Raw genomic sequence first — 15,233 nt, 5'->3', positions numbered from 1 at the left:
GCAGGGACCTTTGCGTGTCCAGTGCTCACCCTGTGGCCTGTCTCTCTTTGTTTCGATAGATGCCACTGGGTTGGTGGCGGCCCTGGCCCAGTTTGCTCACTTGACCGCTGACACCATCGTGAATGGCAGTGCCACGTCCCACATGGCACCCACTGACCATGCCGACAGTGAGTAATGAACCCAAAGCCTGCTTTAGGCGCTTTCAAAAACCCTGGCGCAGTTAGGACTGGCACCAGCCGGGCAGCCCTGGGTCCTGTTTACTCCCAGGGCTGCCACGGTGTAGCCCGGGCCAGTGCAGGATCCCCCCACTACCCTGCTGCGGTGCCTCCAGCCTGATGTGCGAGATCGCCCTAGTGGGAACAGGCGACTTCGATCTCAACGGTCCAGTCAGGCCTTGGTCTCTCTGCCAGCATGGTGCCCTTTAAAGCCAAAGGTGCTGGTAGCTTGTGTGATGCAGACACTGGACTGAGACCCAACCAGCTAATACATCTAATGCCTTGTAGTGACAAGTTCACGGGCTCTCCCCTGCTCTCAACACCTGCCCAGATTTCCAGCTCCACTTAATCAGCAGATGCCAGAGGTTGGTGCAGGTTTGAAAACAACCCGCTCCCCATTTGCCTAGTGCATTGGGCCTCTGGGGGCCCCCGTAACCCACATGGAATGCGGGAGTGTGGCAGGTCCCACTGTTGCTGTCGGCGCCTGGCTGATGGAAAGAGGATGTGCACATGCAGCCGGTACTTTCTTGTGCCGCTGCGGCCCTAGCAAGGTGAGGGGCACATCTGATGATGAGCAGGAAGGTTCGTGTCTGCTGGAGGGGTTTTGAGTGACTCACTACGTAGTGGTTAGGGCTGGGGAGGGCAGATCTGACTAAGTGCCTTTCTACGGTTACTAAATGTGGTGCAGGCTTCAGCAGATCTTCCTTTCTGTTGTCCAGACATGCACTAGTTGAATGTTACGGGCAATCTTCCTTCTTTGCCAAGGATGAATGCAAAGCCTTCCCTGAAGCAGGCTGTCCCTTATTTTTTATGACACTAGCGCCTAGCTATATCAGCGCTGCACTGTGCTAACATGTAGTGAGAGAGTCCCTGCCCCAGACAGCTTCCTTTTGAACTAGACAAGATGGACAAAGAGTGGGCAGGGAAACAGACCCAGAGAGACAATGTGACTTGCTGAAGGGTACGCAGCGAGTTAGTGGCACAGCCACCCATGTTTTCCAAGCTCCAGTCCAGTGCTCTGGCCACTAGGCCACGCTACCTCCCTATTTGAGGAAGAAGGAAGAAGCCACAGAGGGAGTCAGTGTGTCAATGTGAGGATTAGCACTCAGGACCTCCTGGTCCCCAGTCCTGTGCTTGGACCACTAGACCATACCTCCCTTCGCGCAGAGGAAACAAACTGCCTGCATATTTTTTAATCCTTTGCCGTAACTGAGATTCTTTCTCCTGTCAGAATTAACTGAAACCTGCAGGGACTGTGGGCATCGGAGTCTGGAGTATCTGAACGAGCTGAAGGATAAGCAGTTGTTGAGACAGGCAAACCCGGAGGATGTGAGGAGAACTCTACAGGGCATCCTTCAACTGGGCCAGGTAGGGGGCGAGCCTTGGAGTGGGGATACACTCGTGGAGGAGCACTTCATCTTACACACATCATTGGCTTGGGACAAATCCACCCTGGGTGTAACTCCATCCAATCCAGAGGAGCCACACCAGGAAAGATTTGACCCACTGGGGCCGAGACATGCAAGTAGGAGGATGCTCAGATGATTCAGATGAAAACGAAATAGTGTCCGCAAGTGGCGCCCCCTGGCTTCCTCTGCCATTGTTGATGTGTGCGGGTGGTTTCCTGGTTTCTATTTATAGCGGCAAAGTTAAGCCTTTGCTCTGCAGGGATGTGGCTTCTGCTGGCTAGCGATGAGTGCAGATTAGTGCTTAGCAGCAAGGAGCTTAACACCTTTCACTTTTTTCTCTTGCTGGAAAGTCTGTCGGATCCTCCCAGCTTGTTATACCCGAGGCTGGGGACTGGCTTGGGTTTTAGACATGGCATTTTTACCTTCTTCAGAAATGACTATTCCAGGTCCCAGAACATCTCCCTCCTCAAGTCTCATCCTGATGGGCATTTGCTCTTGGTACCACCAGCCGGCCCCCAAAGGACCCCACCATTGTGTCTTAGACTGGCAGGCAATTATGCATTCACTGTGGTGAGCGCTAGCATGAGGGACTCCCTTCTCTTCCATCCATGGCTGCCCCTCCCTCCTCACTACTCTACACCAGAAATCCAGAGCTGTGATGTATTCCAGCTCCCTTCGTCCGTCACCTCTTTCCTCTTGCTCTGTGTTTAAACCCCCTCTAATTTCTTTTTGTTGCAGTCATGGGGCAGGAGTTCTGTGTTTGTATTTGGTTACACTTGAAAAGCTAAGTGTGTATTGAATTACTGTCCGGCATTCCAAGCCCCGGCTGGAAAAAGGAAACTTTCTTTTGGAATTGGTTTCATGTCTCATTCTTTATGATCTTGTCTCGATATTAATGTGGAACAAATGACTATTTTTTTCTTTTTAGATTAAAAAAACAACCCACAACTGAGCGTAATGTTGGTGAGAGCCTGGAGCCTTGACACATTAATTCTATTTGTATTTTTTTAGCACCCACCCTCCTTATGTAGGAGCAGGCTCCGTTGTGCTGGGGGCTGTACAAGCGCAGATTGGGAGACAATCCTGACCTAAGATCTAATTTGAATCTCTCTCTCCTGTGCATTTGGGTTCTGCAGGAACCTGATCAAAGTCCAATATCTCAATGTTTGTATTTGATTTTTTTGTTTTTAAATTCCCCGTGTGCTTTATTTTAATTCCAGGAGCCATTTATAGGGGTTAAAATAACATGATGGTGGGTAGCATTTCAGTGGAAATACCCTTAGACCAGATCAAGTTATTTTAGCCCAGTAAGTGGCTCCCTGAAACCGTGAAAAATTTGCAAACCCACATACACCCTCCTGCCCCAAATCACCACTAGCATTATACATCAATATGCTACTAACTTATAGCACAACGAGCTCTTCTGCCTTCCGCGTGCTCTGGAAAGCTACCGCAGCACTCCTGCCTGCTGAGAATGGCACCATTGTGAAGTGCAGGTCTGTCCCTGGCTTTGGAGTGTTTTCTTTAAATGGAAAATCAAACTTCCTTTATGACCCTTTGAACCTCTCTGAGATTCCTCTGATATATTTACTGCAAGACTCTGGTTCACCTGGATCATTCCCAGCTCTTCATCTTTATGGAGAGGTTTGTTCTTGGGGTTTTGCTCTTTCCAGGCCAAAGAGAGATTCTTGCTAGTTGTTTGTTTGAAATCTTTGGGAAAGTTTTTATCCTGGCGCCTGATTTCACGCTGGCTCGTCGCTTTCTTTCCTTTGCCAGGAGCTGAGACCTAAAAGCTTAGACATCAAGCAAGAAGAGTTGGGTGATATGGTTGATAAGGAAATGTCCTCCACCTCAGCAGCTATTGAAGATGCTGTCAGAAGGATAGAGGTGAGATGAAGACCGTGGACTCTGTGTCTAGCAGAGAAAAAATCGGAAATCTGTGTGAGACTTCTGGCCTGAGTCCCAGTAGAGCTGTGTGTCTGTCACACTCTGAATCAAGGCCCCCGAGGCAGACAGGGATCCAGAATTCTCAGACCTGACCACGTCAGTTCATTTGACAGGATCTCATGAAGGGAACCCCTCTTCCTTTATTTTTCCTACCACAGCCAATCCGGTGGCAGTTTTTAACCACCTCTTCCTGTCTTCTCAACAGGAGATGATGAATCAGGCCCGAAATAAAAGCTCTGGTGTTAAACTGGAAGTGAACGAGAGGTGAGTAAAAAGTATCAACTAAGGGAGAGTGGAATCTGGAGCTTCTCTTTTTGAGGGGAAGAGCTATTAATGAGGACATAGATCTCTTTAAACGAGGCCATCTGTGTAGTGGTGTCTCTGTTGACAAACCTGCCTTTCGTGTGCCTTGTACCATCACCACCACCAGCACTGTTGGATTTCTTATGTTCAAGCAAAATGTTATCTCCTGCAGAGTGGGGAAAAAGCATGTCCCCACTATAACATGCTGGGCTAAAATGTATTTTACTGCAAAACTCCACGTACTGTACATTGCTGCATCTGTTTTGAAGCTGTTTTCTGGGGTCCCTCAAACCGGGTTCCCCTTGATCTGGTTTCATTTCCATTTTATTTTAATCACACGGAAGATGTTCCCTCAATCAAACTTGCTAAATATTTTCTCCTTGTTTCCAACAGAATTTTGAACTCCTGCACTGATCTGATGAAGGTCGGTACTTCTGATATTAAACCTACATTGAAATTCCTGGAAATATGTGGTGTAACTTAAAATGCTTGGCTGAGCAATCGCTCTTTATAAAATCCTTGTGAAACAATGGAGTCTGCTTTGATTTGTTTCAGGCAATTAGGCTTCTCGTAATGACGTCCACCAACCTACAGAAGGAGATTGTCGAAAGTGGAAGGGTAAGGCTCACTTTGGGACCATACAGCCACTCCTCTTTGTGGGCTGACATGAAATACAGGAGGAATTTTTTTCAAAAATTGCTCGACTTGCGCAAACATTAACCTAACGTCACAGTTTCTAAAGCAGACCGTACACTATGAAACGTGGGGTGTTTATTGAAAAAGGCATCCATAACCTGTGCTTTTAGGAGATGTTTGCTCTCATCTTAACACGCCTGGTCAATGTACAGAGGATGGTGATGACTCAATCCAGTCTATTTTAAACAGAAGTCAAAATTGTCAATCCTGGGAGGCCTAGAATTATAGATTTAGGTATTTAAGTGAATGTGACTTGATTTGTCAGAGATGTGGAGAGCCTGCAATTCCCACTGACTTTGGGCACAGCACTTCTGCAAATTGCGCCACTTCTGGGTAGGTGCCTGGATATGGATTTAGGAGCCTCACGGTTTGGGGAAAATTTCACCTGCACGTTCTATGTTTTTGGTCGCATAAGTTTGTTTGACCACGGTGCCCTTGGACATGCTGTGTATGGTGTATTCAAGGGAGCTGAAACTTTTAAGAACAATTTGAAAATGTGACATCTATTTTGATATTGCTTATTTAGAAACTGATGCAAAGTGTGTCCTATTAAATGCGACCTAACATTTTCGTGACAACAGGGGGCAGCAACGACACAAGAATTTTATGCTAAGAACTCCCGTTGGACGGAAGGCTTGATCTCTGCCTCCAAAGCTGTGGGATGGGGAGCCACGCAGCTCGTGTAGGTATCTGCAATGCCTGTCGGTTTTAAATAGTCACAGATTGGAAATGTTTCTCATGCACTGCACAGGAGGTTACCCTCAGTATGTGCTGCACTATGGGTGTACAGAACCCCTGTATATGCTGTAACCTGTAACCAATGTGCGCTCCGGTTTCCTAGCAACTGAATTTAGAGCTGACCAAATAGACTGTATGCGGTAGGATCCCAGTTCTCTAGACCCAAGCCCCTCAATCAATTGAACAGGTAGTGTTGTCTCCCTGGCTGCTGCCCCACCTTCCCCTGATCATCGACCCCTAATAATACAGACGTTAGATTCTAAGGTTTGTCCCAGGAGAAGGATTTTTGCTTCCTCTTGTTAGCAAATATTGAATATGTTTTGGGTGTTACCACAATCGAAATAGTAGTAATAATGTAGGGCTCAGTCCTGCCAGGAGTCTGACCTCCATTCTGACCGGTGTGAATGGTAGGATTGGGTCTGTGGGAGAATATTCCACAGCCTGATACATTTCACAGCAAGGAAGTTTTGTTTTCTGATAGCCTGAATCCAGGACCACTCTAATCATCCCCTTCCTCCTTGGTTTTTACACCCTTCAAGTACTGCTAGACTCTGGGGTTTTAGCACGTTTCCTCTATACATGAACCCTTTCAAAGAAAAGCTTTGCAAGCAATTACTTAAAGCCACATGCAGAGTTTGAAGGATAAATAGTTTTGCACTTCCCTTATGTCAGGCTTCTCTAATCAGACTTCACTGTTGATCTATATTCTAGAGAATCTGCAGACAGAGTGGTCCTGCATACGGGCAAATATGAAGAACTGATTGTCTGCTCCCATGAGATTGCAGCCAGCACAGCCCAGTTGGTGGCTGCATCCAAGGTAAACTTTTGAACAGAAATGCATAAGACAGAGGTGTAAGCTGTGACAAGTGTCTCCTCTGTTGTTCTGGTGGGGACACATCTAGGCATCAATGTGTGGGGGTCTGCCTCCCCTTCAGAATCAGTGCAGGCTAAGCAAAACTCTCTCTTGGAGAGGAATTATTACTTTTCAATTTAATTATGTTTTTTTTTTAAAGTGAGATGTTGAATCCTTCATCTCCAGAAGGGCTGGCCTCTGAAAAGAGGATACAAAACCTTCTTGCCTCTCCTTTTGAGCTGACTCTGTAGCAAGAGTTCTGATACCAACACAAAACCCCAGAATAAATAACTGTAGACATCTGTGTTGGAGATTATATATATTCCATTTTCTGCCACCTTTCCAATGTATATGGACAAAAGAGGTTTTTAAAGGTTAAAAATGATTGATAGGTAGATAGATATTGGGTTCTTTTATCTGTGTTGCAATGTTAGTTGATTAAAACTAAAAGTATGTTAAAAGCTTATTTTATTTTTCACCACTGATGCTTTGTTAGTTGACTTATTTTGGTCACATCGGACAATGAAAATAAACTAGTCAATTTCACATTTGCTTCTAGTCCATTTCGGCTTCAGGTTCTTATGGACTAGCAGCATTCTGCTGCAGTAATGTTTAAATTAAAAAAATAAATAACCTTTTAAAAACAAAACCTAGAGGTTGGGCCTAGCCTGCTTGATGCAGCGTCTCTTAAAAATAACCAGATTCTTTCAAACAAAAGCAAATGATGTCTTGCCCCTTTTCCATTTCCGCAGCTTAGCTGTGTCTCATTTGGCTCTGAGTAGAATCTAAAGAGTTCAGGTTTCCATTCACGCACACATTTGGAAGCGTGTTTGCATATATACAAAAGACTGGCCTCTCTTTGCAGTTCCCTTGTAGCTAAGTAACTGTGAAAACACCTGGTTGATCTTTGCAGGTGAAAGCCGATAAGAACAGCAGGAACCTGGGCAAGCTCCAGGAGTGCTCACGCAATGTCAATGAAATGGCGGCCAATGTTGTGGCTTCCACTAAGTCCGGACAAGAGCAGATTGAAGACAAAGGTGAGGTGTAAACAGAGCCTTAGGGGTTTCAGTGCAGAAATATACATGACTCTCACACTGACTCCAAGTGTCAGCTCATGTGCATTTCAAATGAGCAGATAATTTATACGCTTTCTGCTAAGCGCCCGTACAGGGCTGGTGGGAGGAGAATATAATGGTGGATCAGTGTTTAAGTGCTATGGGATTCCCACATTCTGGGGTTTGGGGCTCTTGGCCTGCAGAGACCTATGCTTCTATTTGGGCTCTGGGAAGCACATTCAGTCATTTTTACCATCATTGACACCGCTGCTCTTACTACAGCCTCCACAGGGCCATCTTAAGGGCTTTGTCTAGGCACCAAACATTCAGGCAGGCCTGAACTACTGACTGTGAATTACAGGCCCAAATTGCAATGCAGCCAGGAGGAGATGAGTATCGTTCTCCTGCAGTCGCACGCCAACTACCAGCTGCAATTGTTCCTTAAAACTTTTCAGTGATTGAACTTTTAAAAATAATTTTTGTAATAGTTTAGCATTCATTTAATGTGAAATATTCCATAATGGAGACACAATCTAGGAAGTGATTTCTAATAACTTCCACAGGGACTAAGAGAAAAGTAGCTGTTACAGGATCAAACTTTTCAGTCTTTTCCCATAAATATTTGGGTCCCTGTTTATAAAGTTTCCAGGGAACTAGTGTGACAACATCCATCCTGGCTGACACACCAGGGATCGAACAAGGGAACTCCAAAGCTAGAAGTGTGAGCGGCTAGAGGTCGATCTAGCTAGAGTCATCATGGCTCTGCACCTGGGGTTGAGACATACGTGCTTCAGCTGTGGATTGGGCACAGAGAGAGGGTTAGTAACACACTCACCAGTGGGTTACACTAGCACTTTCCCCACCGATTTGGACTGAGTGTGTGTGTCCAGCTGGCTCTGTTCTGTATCATTGTTGGGACATGATCCTTGTAAGCTACAGGATTAACCTCTCCCTCCCTCTCCCCCCACAAGATACTATGGACTTCTCTGGCATGTCGCTAATCAAACTGAAGAAGGAAGAAATGGAGACACAGGTATGGCACCCCTGGTTGAGAATAGGCAAACAGGGCTAGGTTCGTTTTACTGATCTAGCAAACGGAGTGCTCCCAGCCGTCCTCTCAGAACTAGTCTCTGAGAATCTCTGGTATGGATTTAAGCAGACAAGTCTTCAGCAATAAAATGGGACATAACTGACCTTGTTGCCAAAGAGTTCAGTCTCCTAGAATAGGAGTATATAGCAGAATGTATTAGGATGGGACACTGCAGCTGCCTAAAATTCAGCTTGTGGTTCAACAGTAGAAATGTCTTTGTCACATCCCCTCCTAAAGCTCACTCTAAAGCTAACCTCGTTGTATGGTGATCCTGGTGCAGAATGGCTGCCACGTTCTACCCCAGAAGAGGCTGCATTTCTGGGGTAGGGGATCCCTGTGATACCGTTAAGAGCTTTAGGCCCCTTAAAGAACATAGCCATGATCGAGAGCTTCATAAACCATAATGTGATGGGAGAACGGTCCCCTTCTCTGACTGCTGCTGCCTATGACTAGAGGGATCATAGTGGTGTGCACCCAGCAGCTTGGGGTTAGAGAGTAAAGGGCTTCTTGTTCTGCAGGTGAAGGTGCTGGAACTAGAGAAGAAGCTGGAGAATGAGCGAATTCGTCTCGGCGAGCTGAGGAAGAAGCATTACGCTTTGGCTGGAGTGTATGAAGACCCAGATGAGGGGGATGGGAAACCAGCTGTGGCTCCAAAGCGGAGCATCTTGAAGAAGCCACCACTGGCTCAGAAACCTGCCTTCCCCCTAAAACAGGACTGTGAGGTATTCTCTCTGATCCATTCCCCTTCAGCAGTGCTAACTAAACACCTCTGGTGGTTGCTATGTCTTATTTATCCTTGTTTGGTGTAGGGGGAAACTGAGGCAGCGCCAAGTGAAGCAACGGGCTTGGGGCTACACAGCGAGTCAGTGGCAGAGCTGGAATTGGAACATGGGAATTGCAGTTCCCAGAGCTCAGCCCAGTCCAACACCGTGTCTGCTGCATGCACTCGGTGTTTTCAGCATGAATAGTCCCCAGTGCACTTCAGTCCATAAACTGGTGGGATTCATACAAATGAAGGCTGGGGCGTGTGGGTCTCAATTTGCCTCTGTAACAGTCCTGCCCCCCAGCCAGGAATTCTTACGCAGGGGGTAGGGGAAATGGAACAGCAGTGCACGTGCCCTCTGGGAGACCAGTGAATGAGGAGTATTTATACCCTGTGGGCTAGGTGGGTCCCTGCTCCAAACAACCTACAGTCAAGTTCCAGACAAAGGGTGGAGAGTTCCCCTTGTGATGATGGTTAGTGCGGTTCAGAGAATGGGGCAGGAGGGCACGTTGACAGCTCTTTCACTACTGGGTTGGTGAAAGGACCCAGCTGGGGTGGTTGCCGTTGGCACTGGTGATGATGATGCCTTTTACCAACAGAATTTTTTAATGGGTTTTTTCCACATTGCATTTTTAGCTGACGCAGCATGACGGCGTTTTTCAGGCCCACATTGTAAATTTCTAGGGGGATACAGAAGTTGATTCAGCACAAAAGGAAGAGGAGGCGTGGGCTGCTGCATTCGCCTTCCAGCCACCGTACACTTCGTCTTGGTGGAGGGGGCTAGGATTCCTGCCCCTCCTAATCCTGCTGGGCTCAGACTGTGCAGGCACCACGTTACCCCTCCCAGGAAGAGCTCCACCTACCATGATGTAGGCATTCCAAAGCTGTTTTATCTGTATTTTAAACAGATACTAACTGGATTAACCCAAGAATTGCCTTCAAGCTGGCAGGCTGTTGTTGTTCAGCTGGTTCTCCTAACTGCCACGTGTGAAGAATAACATGACTTTACACTGCCTTTCTATCACTAGAACAGTTGGGTTACTGTCGTTTACTAAAGCAATGCTAACAATGCCACGTGGCACATCAGTTCTACAGAAAGCGATTGGAGCAGCTCTCCTAGGTGATTGATTTTTTATTTATCAGCAATAGGAATCTTAAGTAAATGTAGGTGTATCTCACTACTGTAGTGCACAAACTTTAAGGAAATGTGAAACGTTTTTAAAGTAGGAAGTTGCTCTTTTCTTGCAGCATTTGCTTTAACAATGTGGCAGGTTGAGAAAGGGTAACGGATGTCTCTGCATAGGTAAGTACTCAAAGGAAGAGGCATAATTTAGTTTTAAACTGTCAATGTTTAAATGTTTTTAAAGGAACAGGGCTCATACAGGGGAGAACTAGTTAATATATATGATGGCAATAAGGGTGCAAACTTCTTTCTTATTAATGGATCAAGGTCAGGGGAATAGTTTCACTGTTTATAGTTAAGATAATTATCAGAATTAAACAATCTTGGTGTACAATATCCATGTAATAATTATTGGTAGAAAGTCTGCAGCAATAAAAATTTTGGGGAGATGTTAATTTAAAGAGACTCTGTTGGTTTAAATACTATAAAATTCCTTCCCCTGAGTTACTAGTAACATTTAGATTTGAGAACATTTTATTTAAATAGTATATATTTTTTTGCTTTTCTTGCTGTTTATGGACAATAGTCACTTTCACTATAGCTCATTGTAGATCTCTTTTGTGAAGTCAGTTTCAGGTCCTGGGTCTCATGCCCTAGCCCAGTGCTGCACTTGTTGGGACTGCAAGGACTAGATGGAAATGTTTTAGCCCTACCCAGTCTCTCTGTCACTAGGAAGTGTGGTATATAGGAATATGTGACTGCTCTTCAGTATATAATGCTTAGGGAGAGCCTGGAACTGGCTTCAACTCCCACTTCCCATCCTGTTTGTTCTCTACTGTAGGGGAGAGGTCACTGGCACATTGCCACATCAGGCTTCTAAACTGGAAGTGTGGTTGTCTTCATGCATTGTTTGATCAGCAGCATAGAGCCATGCACTGGCCTCCCCCCCCCCCCCCCCCCCCGCGCGCACACACATCCCAGTGATTTGGTACTTCGCCTCCTCCACTGCTGAGAGCATGGCCCAGGCAGTATAGTGGTTTGATGGTATACTGCAGGGGGAGTCCATAGGCAAACCAGTAACCAAATCTGGACCACCAGACACTTTTGAATAGACCCTGAAATCTTTACTTATTATGGTTATTGCAGTGTGAAAAAATGTTTCTCTGGAGTCTGGACCGTGACTATTCTTTGACAAAAAATAATAGACTCCCCCACTGTATGTTAGAATGAACTGTCTCACTATCAGAGCTTAAATTCAGCTGGAGCAGAGCTCCTGTACATATTTTCAAACCCTGGGCACAGACACCCTGAGACCCAGCGCCTCCCGCAGGGCTCCAGGAAATACTCGATGGGAGTTTAAGCCCTGTTCACTGTGCAAAGAGCCCTGTACTCAGCATTTCAAATGTGGATGCACAAGGTTAATTTATGCAGCAATACACCCGATTGAAAATGTTGGCTGATATGTCTTCTGAAACCACGTTTTACTTCCGGGATAGTGATTTTTGTCACTTCAGGATTTCAATTAAGGAATCTGACCACTCAGAACCAAGATTTCTGATAATTGAAGTGAATCCAGGTGACAACTTAGCCTGTCACTGCACCCACCCAGTTAATTGAAGGTATTTCCATGTAGACAACCACACCACAAATCACTTCTAAAGGTAGTACTGACATGCAGTCTACAGCGGTTGCTTGCTATCAACTTTTCAGTGTGAAGACAAGACTACATGATGGAACTCTCACAGCAAAAGGAGAACTGAAGGCTTGTAACTGTTTTTATACTGAAATCTGTTTGTTATATTTTAGTAGCAGGAAAGCTTGGTTTTGTACTCTTTTGTAAATCTCAAACAAGCAATAAAATGTGTTCATGGGTCTAATATCTTTATTATAAATTGTGGCAGGTAAGGGGATACAATTTAACAAAGGGGCAGGTTCTGCTAATGAGTCAAGTTAATGCAGACAACAGCTAAGTTTCGGGTTTTTTTATGATTAAGGAAGTGTTCTTGAATACCACGTTTTTGTTCACACTTTTCCCCGCTCCGTTCAATTATTTTTAGCGTTGGAAATGGAAATTGGCCCTTCTTAAAACACTGCAGCTGGTTGGGACTTCTGTTTGGTTTGCACAGAAAGACCACTCCTGATCACATGCACCGAAACAACCACTAATGTTTAGTAAATATTCATATCCCTCAAAATAGACCAGCACATCCCAGTCCCACAGATAAATATCAGTCTCTGCCTCGCCTTGCCCTAAACTTTTGTCTGGGTGGAGGTGAGGCAGCACCAGGACAGAGCAGCTCAGTGATACTTGCTTGAGCTAGCTCATTTCCTTGCCTTTCCTAGCTGGACACATCTCCTCTATGCTTCTGGCTCAGGGGCTGAGAGCTTAGGAGCATCTTTGAAGGGCAAATACTTAGGGAGACACAGCAGAGGGTTTTCAGGAAAGGGAGAGAATATGGTTAAGGGAGAGGGGAAGGGTAGTTGTAGGGGAGAAGAGTTATTGCTGGAGTTCTCACATGGAGGGGCTCTCAGCCTGTTCCCTAACATCCCCGTTGATATAAGGGGCACTGGCTACGGGTCACCCCCTCACGTTGGGGAACTGATGGGTACCTTTAGGTGAAAGTGAGGCTGCACACAAAGAGCTCAAAGGGAGATGGCAGCCTGTGGCTTTGGACAGCAATGGACAATATCCTTCCATCTCATGGCTGCTAAAGTCAGCAATTAATGAGAATCTTAGGGAAAAACAAACAAACCCTGGGAGACTTGGTCTAAAACTGACCCAGTGTTGCCAAGTTACTGTCGTTGTTCTAAAGCATGCCAACATGTCTGAGCAAATAGACACCCTGCTGCATACATGCACCTTGCCATATACAGCTCGTACTCTCCCTCTTTGCATAGGCTGCCGGTACAGCAGCCGTGTTTTAGGAGGGGGAGAGTAGAGCTGCATTTCTGCTACTATTCAACGTTGGCTTTGGTAACAGTTGAGCATGGGTGCTTGAAGGCCCAACCAAAACTCTAAATAAATCCTAATGGCAGGGTACATCTCATTCTATTAACCTCCAAAAGTTTACACCACCCCCTTATTTCATCCCTTCTTATTCTTCCCCTTCTAGAACAGTTTGGCTTATTCCGAGTTAGGAAAAAGGTTCCTGCCATCACTATTTAATAACTATGCAGAATGGACCTAGGTCTTTATAGATTCAAAATGCTGCACAATAAAATCCTCAGGCACCTTTAAGACTAACAGAAGTATTGGGAGCATAAGCTTTCGTGGGTAAGAACCTCACTTCTTGCATCTGAAAGCTTATGCTCCCAATACTTCTGTTGGTCTTAAAGGTGCCACAGGACCCTCTGTTGCTTTTTACAGATTCAGACTAACACGGCTACCCCTCTGATAATAAAATCCTCAACAGTGTTGTCTCATTTGCAAGGAAAACAATGGCAGACGCGAAACAGCTTGCTGAATGCTCAAACGAATTAATTGTATGCAGTGCTGTTGTAGCCATTTTGGTCCCAGGATATCAGAGCTCTGTGTAAGCTCAAAAGCTGCTCTCTCTCACCCACAGAAGTTGGTCCAATAAAAGATTTTACATCATCCACCTTGTTTCAAAGCAAATTAGTAGCAGGGCCAGGATTAGCATCCAGGCCTTCAGTTCCCAACACCATGCTTATTCCCTCCACACAGTCAAATTCACACGTGTAGCCTGCAACATGGAAGGACCTTAGGAAAAGCAATTAAACATGCTGGAATTAAGATCCTATCCACATCTCCAAATCTGTAATGTAAGGGGCCATCCTTCAGACTGGCTTGTACAAATTACAAGTTACATTTTTGCATCAGTGAAGAGAATGATCGACGTTCAAGCCATTTAAGAAAAACCTTAAACAGAAAAGCCTTTTAGCCCTTATGTCAGTGCTGGGCTGCAGCGACAGCAGTTTGGTTACACTACCACTTGTAGAGCCAAAACAGTAGTAGTAGCTACCATGAGAAATGTTCGGCAAGAAGTCTAGTTGAGGTAATGGGACCGACACAGCTATAACAACCCTGCATATAGTAGACAATGCCTCAGACAGGAATGGTTATAGCTTCCTTTCCTTACCTGTTGCTGCAAGATTCAGCACTGGAAGGCAGCCAGAGAGCTATTGCCCCTGGTTTTATTTATTCAAATCATTCCCAGAACCCTTCTGCAGGACTGAGATGTATCCTGAAGTCACACATCAGGGATGAAAGCAAGCCAAGGAAGGACTGAACACGTATTCAGAACAGCTTTTGGTTCCTGCAGAACTATCACAAAATTAAATATAATAGAAGAGACTTTGCTTCATGTGTAAGAGGATATTGCACTGTTGCCTCTAATCATCTAAATTATTAATATTTTCACCTGATTAAATTGTAATCCTATTTTTTTTCAGAAAAAAAATACATCACCCAACAAGTTTCAGAGTAGCAGCCGTGTTAGTCTGTATCCGCAAAAATAACAGGAGTACTTGTGGCACCTTAGAGACTAACAAATTTATTAGAGCATAAGCTTTCGTGGGCTACAACCCAGTGGGTTGTAGCCCACGAAAGCTTATGCTCTAATAAATTTGTTAGTCTCTAAGGTGCCACAAGTACTCCTGTTATTATCACCCAACAAATATCCAAGTCATTAAAGGAGAAATTTGCCCAAAGCAGAGCCCACTCTATTCATTTACTGAATGTAATCTTGAAACTGTTAACAATTACAGGTCACCAACTCCAAAGAAAAAGTAAACACCAAAGGAATTTAGTTTATCATTTATTGAAATGAACTAGTGGTCTCTTAACCACTAACAATTCCATTCTTATACAGCACAAATAAAACCTTTATAGTATTATGTTACATTAGAAACAAATACCACTGTTAAGTGTAGTGAGAGTTTCAACCTGCTTAGAGTCTCTTCCGATTTCCAGCTGCCCCAGTCTGATTTCCCTGTATGAAATGCATACAGATTTTGAAATAGGGTTTTTTGTGTTAATCTTGTGCGTCATTTGACAAAGCAAGTAACATGTCTAATGCAT

The 15,233-nt window shown here is 45.0% G+C and overlaps 1 protein-coding gene across 2 annotated transcripts in view; it reads left to right on the top strand.

Moving 5' to 3' along the window:
* HIP1R (huntingtin interacting protein 1 related) overlaps positions 1-9,753 on the top strand; it is a 57,502-nt gene extending 47,749 nt beyond the window's left edge. The window contains exons 21-32 of one of the 2 annotated variants that reach the window (XM_065417599.1): positions 60-167; positions 1,447-1,583; positions 3,401-3,511; positions 3,777-3,835; positions 4,268-4,298; positions 4,430-4,492; positions 5,152-5,252; positions 6,020-6,125; positions 7,075-7,198; positions 8,188-8,249; positions 8,825-9,028; positions 9,706-9,753. In XM_065417599.1, coding sequence (XP_065273671.1) covers positions 60-167; positions 1,447-1,583; positions 3,401-3,511; positions 3,777-3,835; positions 4,268-4,298; positions 4,430-4,492; positions 5,152-5,252; positions 6,020-6,125; positions 7,075-7,198; positions 8,188-8,249; positions 8,825-9,028; positions 9,706-9,753 — 1,154 coding nt within the window. Of the gene's footprint in view, positions 1-59; positions 168-1,446; positions 1,584-3,400; positions 3,512-3,776; positions 3,836-4,267; positions 4,299-4,429; positions 4,493-5,151; positions 5,253-6,019; positions 6,126-7,074; positions 7,199-8,187; positions 8,250-8,824; positions 9,029-9,705 lie in introns of those variants that run through there. The other variant, XM_065417600.1, reaches the window with a different exon arrangement.
* The last annotated feature ends 5,480 nt before the right edge of the window (positions 9,754-15,233 follow it).

The sequence above is a fragment of the Emys orbicularis genome, chromosome 16 (genome assembly GCF_028017835.1).
Source record: "Emys orbicularis isolate rEmyOrb1 chromosome 16, rEmyOrb1.hap1, whole genome shotgun sequence".
Taxonomy (NCBI): Eukaryota; Metazoa; Chordata; order Testudines; family Emydidae; genus Emys; species Emys orbicularis.
Note: the sequence above shows the minus strand (reverse complement) of the source record. Positions and strands in the feature narration are given on the sequence as shown.